Raw genomic sequence first — 13,254 nt, forward strand, 5'->3', positions numbered from 1 at the left:
AGAATGCCAAGAGTGTGCAAAGCTGTCATCAAGGCAAAGGGTGGTTACATAAAATATATTTCAATTTTTTTTAACACTTCTTTGGTTACTACATGATTCCATGTGTTATTTCATAGTTTTGATGTCTTCACTATTATTCTACAATGTAGAAAATAGTCAAAATAAAGAAAAACCCCAGAATGAGTAGGTGTTCAAACTTTTGACTGATACTATACTATGCCTACATGTACATGTCTCTCCCATTATGAGAGTGCAGCGGAGGCAGTCATGGGATCTCGTGCATGAGCGTTAGATGAATGTCCAGAGCGTGTGTTCTGCACCACTAGATCCAGTCCGTGATGAGAACGCTAGCCGACAGGCCTCTCTGAAGACCCGGGAATCTCCTGTCTATGTGCCAACATTCCCAGAAGGCCTCAGTATTCCAAACACCCCTCAACGTCCCGACAAAGGGACATCTAAAAAGGGACACCATTCTAGGCTCCTCAGTTCTTAAAGAGCAGCTGCTGCGATTTCATTTCTGTATTTTGATATGGCAAGGAAGTATCAGTCGTACCAAACCTGTCCACCTGGGGATCTGACTAGGATTCATTCCAGTTGGGTGATATACAGTATATTCACATTCATCATCCACCCAGCCCTAAAAACACTTTCCCTCAGGCCTGCTGACTAAGTCCTCCACGTGGTCAAAACAGTACCATTCTCTATGTCAAGGATAAACAGACTGTTGGGAACACCACTACTATGTGCATGAGCCACCCTCCCACTGACCGACAGGCCTGGATATAGACGTCACCACCATGCTTAACTAAAAAAGGTGCAGCCGTTTCCATCTCGGAATGTTGACTGCCCTGGGCCTTTAAAGCTAGGCCCAGTTCTCCTGGCAACCGGATCAGTGATAATGGCCTGTACCCAGCTTCTCTGTCCTGAGACAGGCTGGGAAGGGGGAGATAGCAGTGGGAGGGAAAGGGCACACCAAAGAGTTACATTGCACAGCTGCTGACATCACTGGAAGTAAAACGTGACTGGACATCAGTCACATTAGCCATACGGGTGGGATTCTTCAGAGCGAGTTCAATTAACTGTAGAACTTGCAGTGTTATGAACTTCATGTACAGAATGGTGTCCAATGTAACTGCCAACGCATGTCTATGGTTCCACAGGGAACCCATAGGGATTCATTGTCTGTTTTATACATCGTTTCTGTGGGAGTGATGTGAGGCAGGCACCAGACACAAAAACACAGGACTGCTTTAATCAGCAGAGTCCAGGGAGCACACGCAAACCACAGTTTCCTCAACCCCATGGCTGCATGACATGTGCGCGTGTGAACGCGTGCACATCAGTGCTGAGCCGAGGCGTCTCATTTTGTGCCGTGTGTTTACCAGTGCAGCTGCGAGGTAGCCCATGCCGTTGTGCGTTAGCTGGTTGTTCCAGAGCACCAGAGTGACCAGGCCTTTCCTCTGTTCCTTCAGGCCTTCACAGACGTAGGCCAGACCTGCACACCACACAGAGGGAGGGATAGAGTGGAAAAGGTTAGGGGTAATGGTTGAGCGCGGGGTTAGTTTGTGATTCAAATGACATTTGTGGTTAGAGAATGCGGTTCTTCCATTCTTTAAAACACGTCCAGGTTATTTGTTACAAGGAAACAAGAGTCGGAGAGGAACTATTTTATTATTTTGGACTGCAAGACAAAACACTCAACGCTGGGTTATGAGGTTGTCATGATGTGATAGAGAAGGTGAGAGAGAGAAAGAGAGAAGAGAGAAAAGAGAGAAGAGGAGAGAGAGAGGAAGAGAGGAGAGAGAAATAGTGAGAAAGAAAGGTTCAGACAGCGAGAGAGAGAGAGGACTGGGAGAGAAACAGAGTGAAGAGGCTGGTGTGAAAAGGCTGGTGTGAAGAGGCTGGTGAGAAGATAGCAGCGAGCTGTATCCCTACCAGAGTCCAGTATGTGGTTGTTGCGGAGGTCCAGTATCTGGATGTTGCAGTTGAACTTGAGCAAGTTGCCCAGCTGTGCTGAGTCCTGCAGGCCATTCAGCTTGTTATCAGCCAAGTACAGCTCCCGTAGGTTCATGTTCATCTTCAGAGCCGTGGCTGGAGAGAGGGAGAGATGAGAGAGGGAAGAAGAGACAAATGAGAGAAGGATGAGGAAATGGAGGCATAAACTTCTTGGTTAACACAGTGATGATTCCCTGTCTCCCGTCTTCCCGCCCTGTTACCCAGCAGCATTAGCGGTCGTCCAGAGAGCCCAGCGTTCTCTAGGTGCAGCACAGCAAGACTGCCGCTGATGCGGAGCGCCCGTGCCACAAACGGGGCAGAGTGATCCAGCAGGGGTGTGTTGCGGGCGTCCAGGTACTGCAGAGAGCTCGTCTGGGGGCAGAAAACACATGCAGTAATGTTTAAATCAAATTTCTAGTCAAATTTATTTTATAAATCCCTTTTCACATCCGCGGTTGTCAAAGTGCTTTACAGATACCCAGCCTAAAACCACTTTATTTGTATGAATTGTGAGTACAAAGAAAGGAGCCTCATTCTCTAGATCTCATAGCCACGTCGTCATGAGTCACTGACACATTCTTCTTACAATCAAAAAGGTAGAAAAAAACATGTCTCCTCCGTGTAGACATGCTAACCCATAACAGCAGACACAGTTTTGTTTGTGCCTTCGGGAGGCCTGCGATCTGCAGCCCACGCACTGTCAGCTGTGGCTAATATGGACGGCAGGTAGCCTAGCGGTTAGCGCATTGGGCCAGTAAACGAAAGGTTGCTAGTTCGAATCCCCGAGATGACATGGTGGAAAAATATGTCGATGTGCCCTTAAGACACATCACCCTAATTACTCCAGGGGTGATGGCCGTGACCCCGGCCGTGACCCCATTCTCCAAGGGTGTCTCAGAGAGAGTTGGGATATGCAATAAAAAAAAATAAAAAAATCACATTTCAGATTTTGCACATAATACACACTTGTGAAATAGGACAATTATAAGTGCCCACCAAATGATTATATCTGAACACCCATGTGTGCACAAACAGACTTGTACAGAGGATGTCTTTGGAAAATATACTGGATAATCCTCCCAGCATCCCTGGGAGTGGGAACACAGACACACCCCCCCCCCGGGCTTAACTGTGACCTGACCTCTCTTCCATAATCCAGGAACTTCCCGTAATCTGTAATCAGAGCTCTGATAGTGATGACTCACGTCATAGCGCCAGTTAAGAGCATTACACCTTGCTGTCACTGGAAAGAGACATTATTCTCTAACAAATACGTGCTACGCCCAGCCAGCGATGATGCATAGCCATATCCAGACACACCTGTGCACATAACCAGGCATGTATAGTACCTCTGCAAACGCAAAGGACGTCAAGCTGCTTGCTTCGAGAGTACTGCTTCCCCGTGATTTAGCTCAAAAGAGGCCTCGGAACTCAGGACCTCTGCCTTGCAAACACATGACCTCCCTCCTGAAGCGTCTCTACCCGTCACGCTATTGAAAAAGGCCTTTTAACTGCACAAGGGGCTGAGGAGTGAGTTTCACATATCCCCATCTGCTACACAAACACACAAGCCAAAAAGCACACTTGTGTACGTAGAGTAAACCTCCTGCATGCCTGAGCGCCCGATTGCAGCCCCAGGGGGTGCTTCAGTGGAGACCGCAGGTATGTCTCATCCTCATACATACCCAGGGGAGATGTCTTTCTAAACCAACATGGGTTTAGTGTTAATGAAACGGGGGATAGTAGGCTATGTTGCATTCAATACCCTAAACATGCCGCTGGATTCTACTCATTGTCATTTAAAAAAAGCGCCCATCACTTGCTTATTATGATGGCTAAATACTGCACAATTTAAACACCTGCCCCCTAATCCCCAAAAGTCTAAATATTGGACTATAAATTGTACCTTAAAAATGCTATAAAATATATTCTATTTATTATTTATGTTTGCATTGTCTAGAAGTAACCTGCAAGTAAGCATTTTGTCGGACGATGTATACCACGTGCATCCTGTACATACGACTAATAAAACTTGAAACATTTAGAAAATCCCTATCAATTAGTGGTGATAACATCACCCGACCCCTGCCCAGAGGTCAAGACCTCTTACCTTCCTCATCATGTGGGCTGCGGCCTGCCAGCCGCGGGTGCCGATGTGCTTGTTGAAGGAAATGTTGAGGTGTGTGGCCGACTCATAGTACTCAATCATGTCAAAGAGAGCGGACGCACCCTAGGAGGAAGAGAGGAGAGACAGAGGAGGATCAAATGTTAGGGCACACTTTACACTGGCCTTATACTCCAACTACCAAGATAAGATCATGAAAGAGAAATATTCCCTACAAGTGTTGCCATACGTTCTAAATGGGAGGAAGGGCTGACAGTGTTGTGCACAACCTCCGTTACTATGGAAACGGCCACCCGCCTCAAGGGTGGGGGGGGGGGCTGAGACCTGCTGGAACATACCACTGGTTGGTTGGTTGGTTGGTGAGTGAGTGCGAGAGACAGATCAAAGGAAAGTAGAGAAATTGGCCTATATGGTAGAAGCTGACACTACTGCTCAGACATCAACACTCCAAAAGGTCCGTGATTTTTACCCAGGAAACCTACACCCAGCATACTCATGAGCAGGCGAGTATTGTGAGTAGAAGGGGCCCCATTTGCCTGAAACAGCAGAAATAGTCAAGTCATGAGTCCGGTGGGTAAGTATCTGTCTGGCTGCAGAATCTGCATGTCGACCTCAGTCTAGGAATCACCACATGACTGGGGCCAGGACAGCACAATCTGCACAGGGAACATTTCCTCAACCCTCCAGAAGTCATTAGAAACTGTGGAATCATTCATGCAAATAATACCGTGCCTTTGGAATTAATTCACGCAAATCAAACAAAACATTGTCTTCGATTAAATAAGTAGGCAAAACGATAGAAATAAGACGATGTTACCTCAGATTCTATCTGACCAGAACCATGACCGTCCACAAGTAAAGGAACTGAACAAATAAGTCCTGACGGATGTCTGTGGCTGGCTGGTGTAGCTACAGTAAGTCTCATTAACAGAGAGCCTGATGAAGTGAGGCAGCTGGAAAAGGATAACACAACCCACTACAGAGAGACTGGGCTGATCCATGGCTCTGTCTCAAACACTGCCTCTCCCATTCACCCACTACTTCGCTCCCTTTCTCTCTGTCGCCCAGGTAGGGCCATCCACATCCAGGCCAGCGACAGCCAGCCCGGCAAACCCACTGTCCCCATCTAAACTCGACCGTCTCTCCCCTATAATGACCCCCTGCCTCGGGAAGGGGGGGGGGACTCCGTGAGAGAGCCACTAAAAAGAAGGTCTTTAATGAGCGCGTGTGAGGGAGCTCAGCAAGTCAGTTCAGTGACATTTTCAGGGCAGTCAGTGAGTGTGGGGGGGATGTGCCTGCATTCATACCACAATGTATTTGTTTAGTACTGTCGGTGTATCTATGCATGCATGTACATGCTTATGTGGATAGCAAATGGGTGCATGCACTGTCCTCTCTGCGTGCATGAATGTGCACTCGCGTATAGGTCTACAGTATAGTCTGTGCAAGCATGGACAAAAACGTGTGCATTTACAGCACTTGACTGAGTAGCACATGCAGCCAAGCCTACAAAAATGTGTGTTTGAGGAAATAAGAAGTGGTCAGACTCGGCAGCGTCGGTTTGTGTCCCTCTGGCCTACAGCAGAGCTCCGGTTCTGACCGCCTGTCTGTTCGTGTCTGACCGCCTGTCTGTCCGCGTCTCAACCCAACCCCATCTAATGGTGTTTACATTCACAGAGCTCTTAGAGTAATCGCACGACCCTGGGAGACACTGCACATCCTGTCAGAGGAGAGAGGGACAGGAAAACAGACGGGGGGGACGAGAGGACAGGGAAATAAGAGGAGGGAAATAATGAGAACGAGGAAAAGGAGTTGAAGAGAGGAAAGAAGGTAAAAAATTAAAAAAAATGGAAGATAGGAGGAGGGGAGGGGAAACCCGGGAAGGGAGAAGAGGGGGAAGGAGAGTAAGGGGTGTGGATAAACGTACATCTTCATCCAGGCTGGTCTGCTCCAGGTCCACCACTTTAAACTGGACCCGCTTGAACACCTCCTCCAGGGACTCACACGCCTTATAGTCCAGCTTCTCACCTGGAGGGACACAAGCGGTCACGCCTTGAAGAAAGACCTGTGTGCGAGTGCGTCTGTGTGCGCGTCTTTTGTACGCGGTGCATGTGTTTCAGTATACGCTTACCTTTAAGGTCCAGGCATTCATTTCGATGAGTTAGGTCTTTCAGCTCCTAAGAAAACACAGGGAAACAGAACAACCCTCAGTAAGACACACAAAGCCAATCACTCAGAGAGACAACACAGTAGGGCGATGTCACCATAGAGACAGACTGACTTTCATCACATAAAAAGGGGACCAATATGAACCCACGTAAATGGAAAGAAAAACCTACTGTGTACACAGACCTAAACCGTTGATACAAAGAACAGGTTGGCAGGACACAATTGCTCAATGGGATTAAAGTGTGTGTGTGTGTGTGTGTGTGTGTGTGTGTGTGTGTGTGTGTGTGTGTGTGTGTGTGCACGCTCTTGCGTCAGCAGAATACAACATCAAGCCAAGACCTGCCTGAACAGACAGGAAAACGGCAGACAAAGCATTTCTTCTCTTATCTGGACCAGTGTCATAGTATGATTGTGTGCCAATAATAATATCCAGCATTTTATCTGTTGAATGTCCCAGATCCCTATATAGGTAAAGGTTGATTCTTCCCGTTCAAACTCAGTGTGTTGATACACACACACACCTGGCTGACGCACGGCAGCCATTTTGTGCCAATAAGATGCACGAGATCAAAGGACAAGGGAAATAGTGCCATCTGAAATGTAGCAAGTCCATGAAACCTGAGCTGGACACATTGTGATAACAGTGTGTTATAGAGGCCCGTGGCGGGTATTGCCCTCAGTCACATCTCTACATCTCTACACGACCCACAAGTCTGTTTACGTGACGCATGTGTCCTCACTCCACAGCAACCAATTCGATTCCGCACAGTTAGCGTCATAACGCCGCTGCATTCAAAGAGGGGGGGGGGGCTATTCCAATCCACCCTTCCCCAGCCCACCTCCAACCCCGTCGCCCCCCAGCAAATCCCACTGTGCTGCCCTACACGGCACAGTGAACATGAACTCAATAACCTCACCTTCCACGCCACCGGCTGCTTGTCAGATAATCACGGCTGATAACCATAGCTAAACAGACCTATGTCCTCATATCAAAAGCAAAGTACACCGGAGTGTATTTTCAGGGTGTGCGATCTACACAGCCAAGAGCAACATTAGGGCCATCCGTTCGTGGGTCACTGTCAATACTTAAAATTGCAGATGACAAATCCAGCCAAGTCTGTCCAAGTTCAGCAGTGACAGATAGCTAAGAATGGATCAAGGCCCTGCAGCTCCGCTAGGATCTGAATATAGCCCAGGCAGACAGCCATTAGTGTGAGAAACTACAGACGAGGACCTTTCCATTTGCTCCCTGTTTGTTTTAGAAAACAGTCTAAAGCAAATAGTCCCCTGACCCTATAGCCTTCAGGTGGTTTTGACTGTCTGCAGGCGATACTGACAGACACTTCAGCCCAGACACACACACCCTTCTGGAGCAAATTAAAAAGTCATTGTACTTTAACTACAGCTGGTTTAGTCACTTGCCATGAAGAATACACAGCCATTAGCACAATATACTATGTTGCCAGAAGCCTACAGCAGATGCATGTGAATGTGACAGTGTGAGAGGAAAGACAGACCTATTCAGGTGTGTGAGAGTGCGTGTGAGCAGCACACAGTGAAGATGCGTAAGACCCACTGAGGTACTGCATAGTGTGTGTGTGTGTGTGTGTGTGTGTGTGTCACCCATTCAGGTACAGATACAATCATCTGAGTGAATGACTTTCTGGGGCTGATGGTGTGTGACCCTCCGTGGCGTTCTGGGATTGGCAGGTTGCCCACTCTTCTACCTGGGGTGATTGTGTGTGTGTGTCTGAGAGGGGCGAGCGAGAAACTACGGAAAGGGAACCCGATACGGCACTGCACAGGCCTCCACAATAGGATACAATAGGACTGTGTGGCCGCAGGTATGTCTGTCCCTGAATAATGAGTGTAGTTCTATACAAGTTAATGAGTCACGAGTACGCCGAAGTGAACATCTGTGTCCTTATGAGTGTGCGTATTCTTGAGTGTGTGTGTACATGTGCGTACACATCTATAGTTGTGCGTGTGTGACAGAGGGGGAGATTGAATGTCCTTGTGCCGAGGGGGAGCAGCGGAGACAGAAATGTGACACAGTGCTGCCAAGCGTCTAAGCCCCGGGGCTCTGGTTGGGGCTACTGAGGCTCAGGTATTCCACACACAGACGCCGAATAGGCTAGAGCCCCTTAAACACACACACACACACACACACACACACACACACACACACACACACACACACACACACTCTTAATGTGGGTAACCTGTAGGCCCCGGGCCGGACACCACGTGCACAGTACACACTAAATAAAAAGTGTATTTAAAGGGAAGGGGGGAAAAAAACACCTCTTTCTTGGCAGCCATTTTTTTTTGACGGGTATGTTTATACAGCCGTTTCTTTCAAGGATGACTAAGCAGAAAAACCAGGCCGTGGATCAGAGCAGACCAGCAGCCAACACACTGACGACGGTGTATTCACTGGCAGTTAACCCTACAGTGGAAAGTTACCCGGGCTTTATTTAAGGCCTGAGCAGAAAATCAGCTTAGCGCAGTGATGAGTCTTTCTACCAGTGTGCGCGATGTCACCCTCTCTCTCACCAATGACTAAACACCGCCTGAGTGGGGTGACGGGAGATTCCCTGAGCCTCCGTCACACACACACACACACACACACACACACACACACACACACACACACACACACACACACACACACACACACACGAGAGAGAGAGGAGGCGGATTGAGCAAGGTTTTTCTTGTGAGGAATGCGCGAGGTAGAGAGGTGCAGGAGGGGTAGACAGGCACAAGCGGTTGAGAGAGAAGGAAAGGGAGGCAATTCTTCCACCAAGAACATGTGTGTTTGCACAGTACGTGTGTGTGTGTGTGTGTGTGTGTGTGTGTGTGTGTGTGTGTGTGTGTGTGTGTGTGTGTGTGTGTGTGTGTGTGGGCAGTGCGAACCGCAAACATCCAACATTGATAAGGGCCTTTAAGTAAGCATGTCACGGTAGGGGCTCTAGCCTATTCGGCGTCTGTGTGTGGAATACCTGAGCCTGCTGTATTCGGCGCATGTGACAAATACGACAACATTTGATCACGTGTAGCTGCACTCCCCATCCTGCCGCCAGCCCGTCTGTCACTCACCCTCTGACTTTTCCCTGTGAGCTCATCCTCACCCAACTGCGGATTTAAACCGCCATCCCACACGCACACACCCTGACGCCCATCGTCTTCCTAAGACGAGATGCACGACAGAGAAAGACAAACCTGCTCAGGAGACTTCAGGAAGCTACTGTGGGTATAAAAAAATAATTTAAAAAACACGCCCATACTTCTGTACGCAAGCAACAGGGTGTGTATTGACCATCAACAGAAGGCTATTGACCATCGACAATGTTTACAGTAGGCTGCTTTAGCTTAAGCGTGTGTGTGTGTGTGTGTTTGTACTGTGCAAGGGTGTGTGTTTGAGAATGTGTGCATCTGTGGGTGTATGCGCGCGTGTGTTAAGGGAAGGTGGATGGGCGGAAAGAGTTCTGGGGTGGGTCTTTAAAATATATATATAATTAAATTGAACCTTTATTTAACCAAGCACTTCCGCAAACACTCAAAACTTTCCAATGACACGGCACAGCAGACAGACATGCTGGAGTGTGCGGTCGCTGGGCAGGAAACCGTGGCAACTTACAGTAGGAGTCTCACACACACACACACACCATCTCTTATGCTACTTATGGCTGTGCCTCGGTCTGGCTCTTCATTTCCATCTGTGATTGTATTTTTGTCCATTTTCTCTCTCGTTCCTCACAAGCAAATATCATGGTATCAATACGGCATTGGTCGACCTCTCACGCGAACGGAGAGGAAGAAAGACTATTGGACAGTATAGAACGACAGCGATAAGCCCAGTACAAACAGCCATGGCCCGTGTCATAATCTGTTATAAATTCATGAGCCCTCCCCTTGTTCTGCCCAGACACTTAAGATGAAATAGGCCTTTCACGGGTTCCTCCATTCATTCCTGTTCTGTTGCCAAGACAAAGTGTCTGCATAACAGGCTTTCAACTGAATGAAAAACAAACAATGCCCACTCTTGCATTAACACGTTAATGTGTGGACCCACACACACACACACACACACACACACACACACACACACACACACGGCGCCGGTATTTAAAAAAGGAAAACGGAGTCGAGGCATTCCCTATCAGATCTCAGCAGCTACTTATTATTAGGGATTAGAGCACAAGACCGGGCAAACGGAAAACAACAAACATCAACAAACCAGACAGACACAGCACATACATCCCCCTGCTGCTGTCAGCAAAGCCCAGCTAGCTCCATGACAATCCCCACGGTGGGTGTGAGTGAGCTGCCCCAACAGGGTGGTTTGAGGTCAGGTGGTGTTTGATTGGGTGCCAGGGTGAGAGAGGGTTTCACTGGTACCAGATTTTGATGAGGTGGTGATGGTGCTGGGGATTTAAAAGTCCAGATATAGGCTTAATCCAGCTCCACGACAAGACTAAAAGCTAATAAAGCCTGAATTAAGTTAGGGTTTCAGTGCTGTTATTAGGCTACTGAAATAGTGGTATGGAGAATGAGTGAGAGTGTGAGTGTGTTACTGTGGATCCACAAACTATTAAAAGCCTACACTTTGTTCGGGCTAACCTGTGTCAGTTTCTTCTTTGGATATGAGGTCTATATCTGTGTGTGCGTGTGTAAGTGTATTTCATTCAAGTTTACCTGCATCTGTTTAAGCACTTTGGGGATGGGTTTACAGTTGAGTTTCACGCAGGCCTGTCTGTAGGCAGAGAGAATCTCATCCACCGTCACATTCTGGGCTGAAAAACAAGAGTTAGATCAACAACATGACATGATTACACACACACGTCGATACCCAAAAGGTGTCCTGTTGACGACATCTGTTTGCGTCACAGACATTATAGCACAGTACGATTGACAACATGGCGGCATAACATTCTCACATTCACCTGGCTACTTTCTCACCTCTATATATAAAAAATAAAAAAACACATGAAACTGGTGAGTAAAAATCTGTCAAAACGTTCAGTGATATCACACATTAAAAAATATCTCCCTTGGTGGCTGAGTGAGTCATACACAAGGAGAGCATGTGGTATTTTGAGACACAGTAAGTATATGGGATTTGCAATCTGCTTAGCTAATGGACGGGAAACGAAGCCAACCGGATCCCCTCGCTATAAATGGCTGGTGTGAGTGTTCAGACTGCATCTGGCTCATCAGTGGAGAGAGGGGCACACCGTGGAGACCATCCGAGGTGCCTCTGGACTGCAGCTCTCTAAAGAGTACCGGGGCGTATGTGTGTGTGAGAGACCCACTGCCACCCTAGATGCTCTCTCTCAGGGCTAATTGATCAGGTGACTGTGGTGCAGATTCAGCCCGTTGTTTCAGCTCAGATAGACTAATGACAGAAATGCAGACAAAGGGACAGGTGTATGCATATGCTGTGAGTCTGTGTGCGCACACAAGGCATAAAGGTCTGATATTTTTGTCCTGCCATCAGCAGTTTGGCTACTTACGCTAAGGTGAGACAAAATGTCCCCTCTCTTGCCTTCCTCCCGCTCTCCTTCCCCACCCTTCATCTGACTCCCGCATTGTCATTCTAGCCCCGCTCCCGAGTGACAGGCCAGTCATCCTCTTAGCCTAGGTGCCAGTCTGTTTCTGCTCTCCTGCCAACTCCTAATGGAATTGTCATGTTCAGCTCGCCAATGAATCACGCAAAAGCACAAACAGATCTGGGACCAGGCTAAGGATTGTTGAAGACTGTGAACGTTGAAGAACGGTGAACGTTTCAGCCACAGTATGTATGTATGTATGTATGTATGCATGTACGTACGTATGAACGGTGAACGTTAAAGCTCTCCTGCAGGCCAGACAGGCACAACCAGTGATCAGCATCATGAGGCTCTGCTCTGCCTGCCATCAGACGCAGACTGAATGAACAACAGCCTGGCAAGCTGCAGGCTGCTCTAAAAGGGCCCTGGAAAGCACACAGACAGAGCCAGAGCTGCGCTGCTTATGCAACACACCTACCACTCACTCACACACTGAGAAAAAGGCTCAGGGCATCAACTGTTAGGCCCAGGCTGTGCTATATCAGGACTGATCTGAATACAGCGGAGCAGACGACAGAGGGATAAGGCTTTAAAAAGCAGTCAAAACAAAATGCGTCTGAAAAGAGGGTGAGTGTGTGTGTGTTGTGTGTGACAGAGCGAGAAAGAAAGAGTGTAGACTACGTGAGTGTGCTTGCCTTGTCTACCTCTCTCTCTGTGTGTGTGTGTGTGTGTGTGTGTGTGACCTGCTGATCCAGGAGGGGCTGTATTGTATTAGAATCACCTGGCTGGACATCCAGGGCAGGCAGCAACTCAATAAAGCAGTCTCAATAGTCGCCCGTCTCCAAAAACAATACAAAGTCTCTTATGAGATCTCCTCAAACTAACAAACAGAGATCGAGCATCTCCCTTCAAAAAATACCCAGAAGCAGATTGTGAAATCACCTTCACCATCCCTCCCCCTCACATTAAGACCATTCCTTAAAACAGAACACACCCAAAACACTCTACTTCACCATAGAACATATCGCTTGCTTTCCTTCTACAAAGTGTAGGCTCCTTGTGTCCCCCCCCGCCCCCACCATTGTTACAGGAGATCCAAAGACATATCACGCATCCTCCAAATGGTCAGAACAGTGAACATTTTCACGTAGACTTAATACCGCTACATGCTTTTTTTAATGTTCAATTGTTAACCCCAATTCCACCCTGCACACAAACCCTTTCAGTTCAGCTCTACCTGTAACTCCTGTTGCAACAGCCCTGAGGCTCATGTCAGCTCCTGTCAACGCTCCGTGTGTGTGTGTGTGTGTGTGTGCATGCTTAGGTGTATGACGTGTCCTTGGGAAAGCATTAGGCCTAGCTTGCAGGGTTGTTGTCGAGCAGGAGTGAGTGTACACTCTTTCTGGAGGG

At 47.9% G+C, this 13,254-nt stretch overlaps 1 protein-coding gene across 1 annotated transcript in view; it reads right to left on the minus strand.

Moving 5' to 3' along the window:
* The window catches only part of ppp1r37 (protein phosphatase 1, regulatory subunit 37), a 49,383-nt gene that overhangs the window by 11,266 nt on the left and 24,863 nt on the right, over positions 1–13,254 (minus strand). The window contains exons 2-8 of the mRNA XM_045703525.1: positions 10,991–11,088; positions 6,252–6,297; positions 6,048–6,148; positions 4,106–4,225; positions 2,217–2,367; positions 1,936–2,091; positions 1,383–1,495 (exon numbers count right to left, since the gene is read on the minus strand). Of these exons, the coding sequence (XP_045559481.1) occupies positions 1,383–1,495; positions 1,936–2,091; positions 2,217–2,367; positions 4,106–4,225; positions 6,048–6,148; positions 6,252–6,297; positions 10,991–11,088 (785 nt within the window). The remainder of the gene's footprint in view (positions 1–1,382; positions 1,496–1,935; positions 2,092–2,216; positions 2,368–4,105; positions 4,226–6,047; positions 6,149–6,251; positions 6,298–10,990; positions 11,089–13,254) is intronic.

The sequence above is a fragment of the Salmo salar genome, chromosome ssa20 (genome assembly GCF_905237065.1).
Source record: "Salmo salar chromosome ssa20, Ssal_v3.1, whole genome shotgun sequence".
Taxonomy (NCBI): Eukaryota; Metazoa; Chordata; class Actinopteri; order Salmoniformes; family Salmonidae; genus Salmo; species Salmo salar.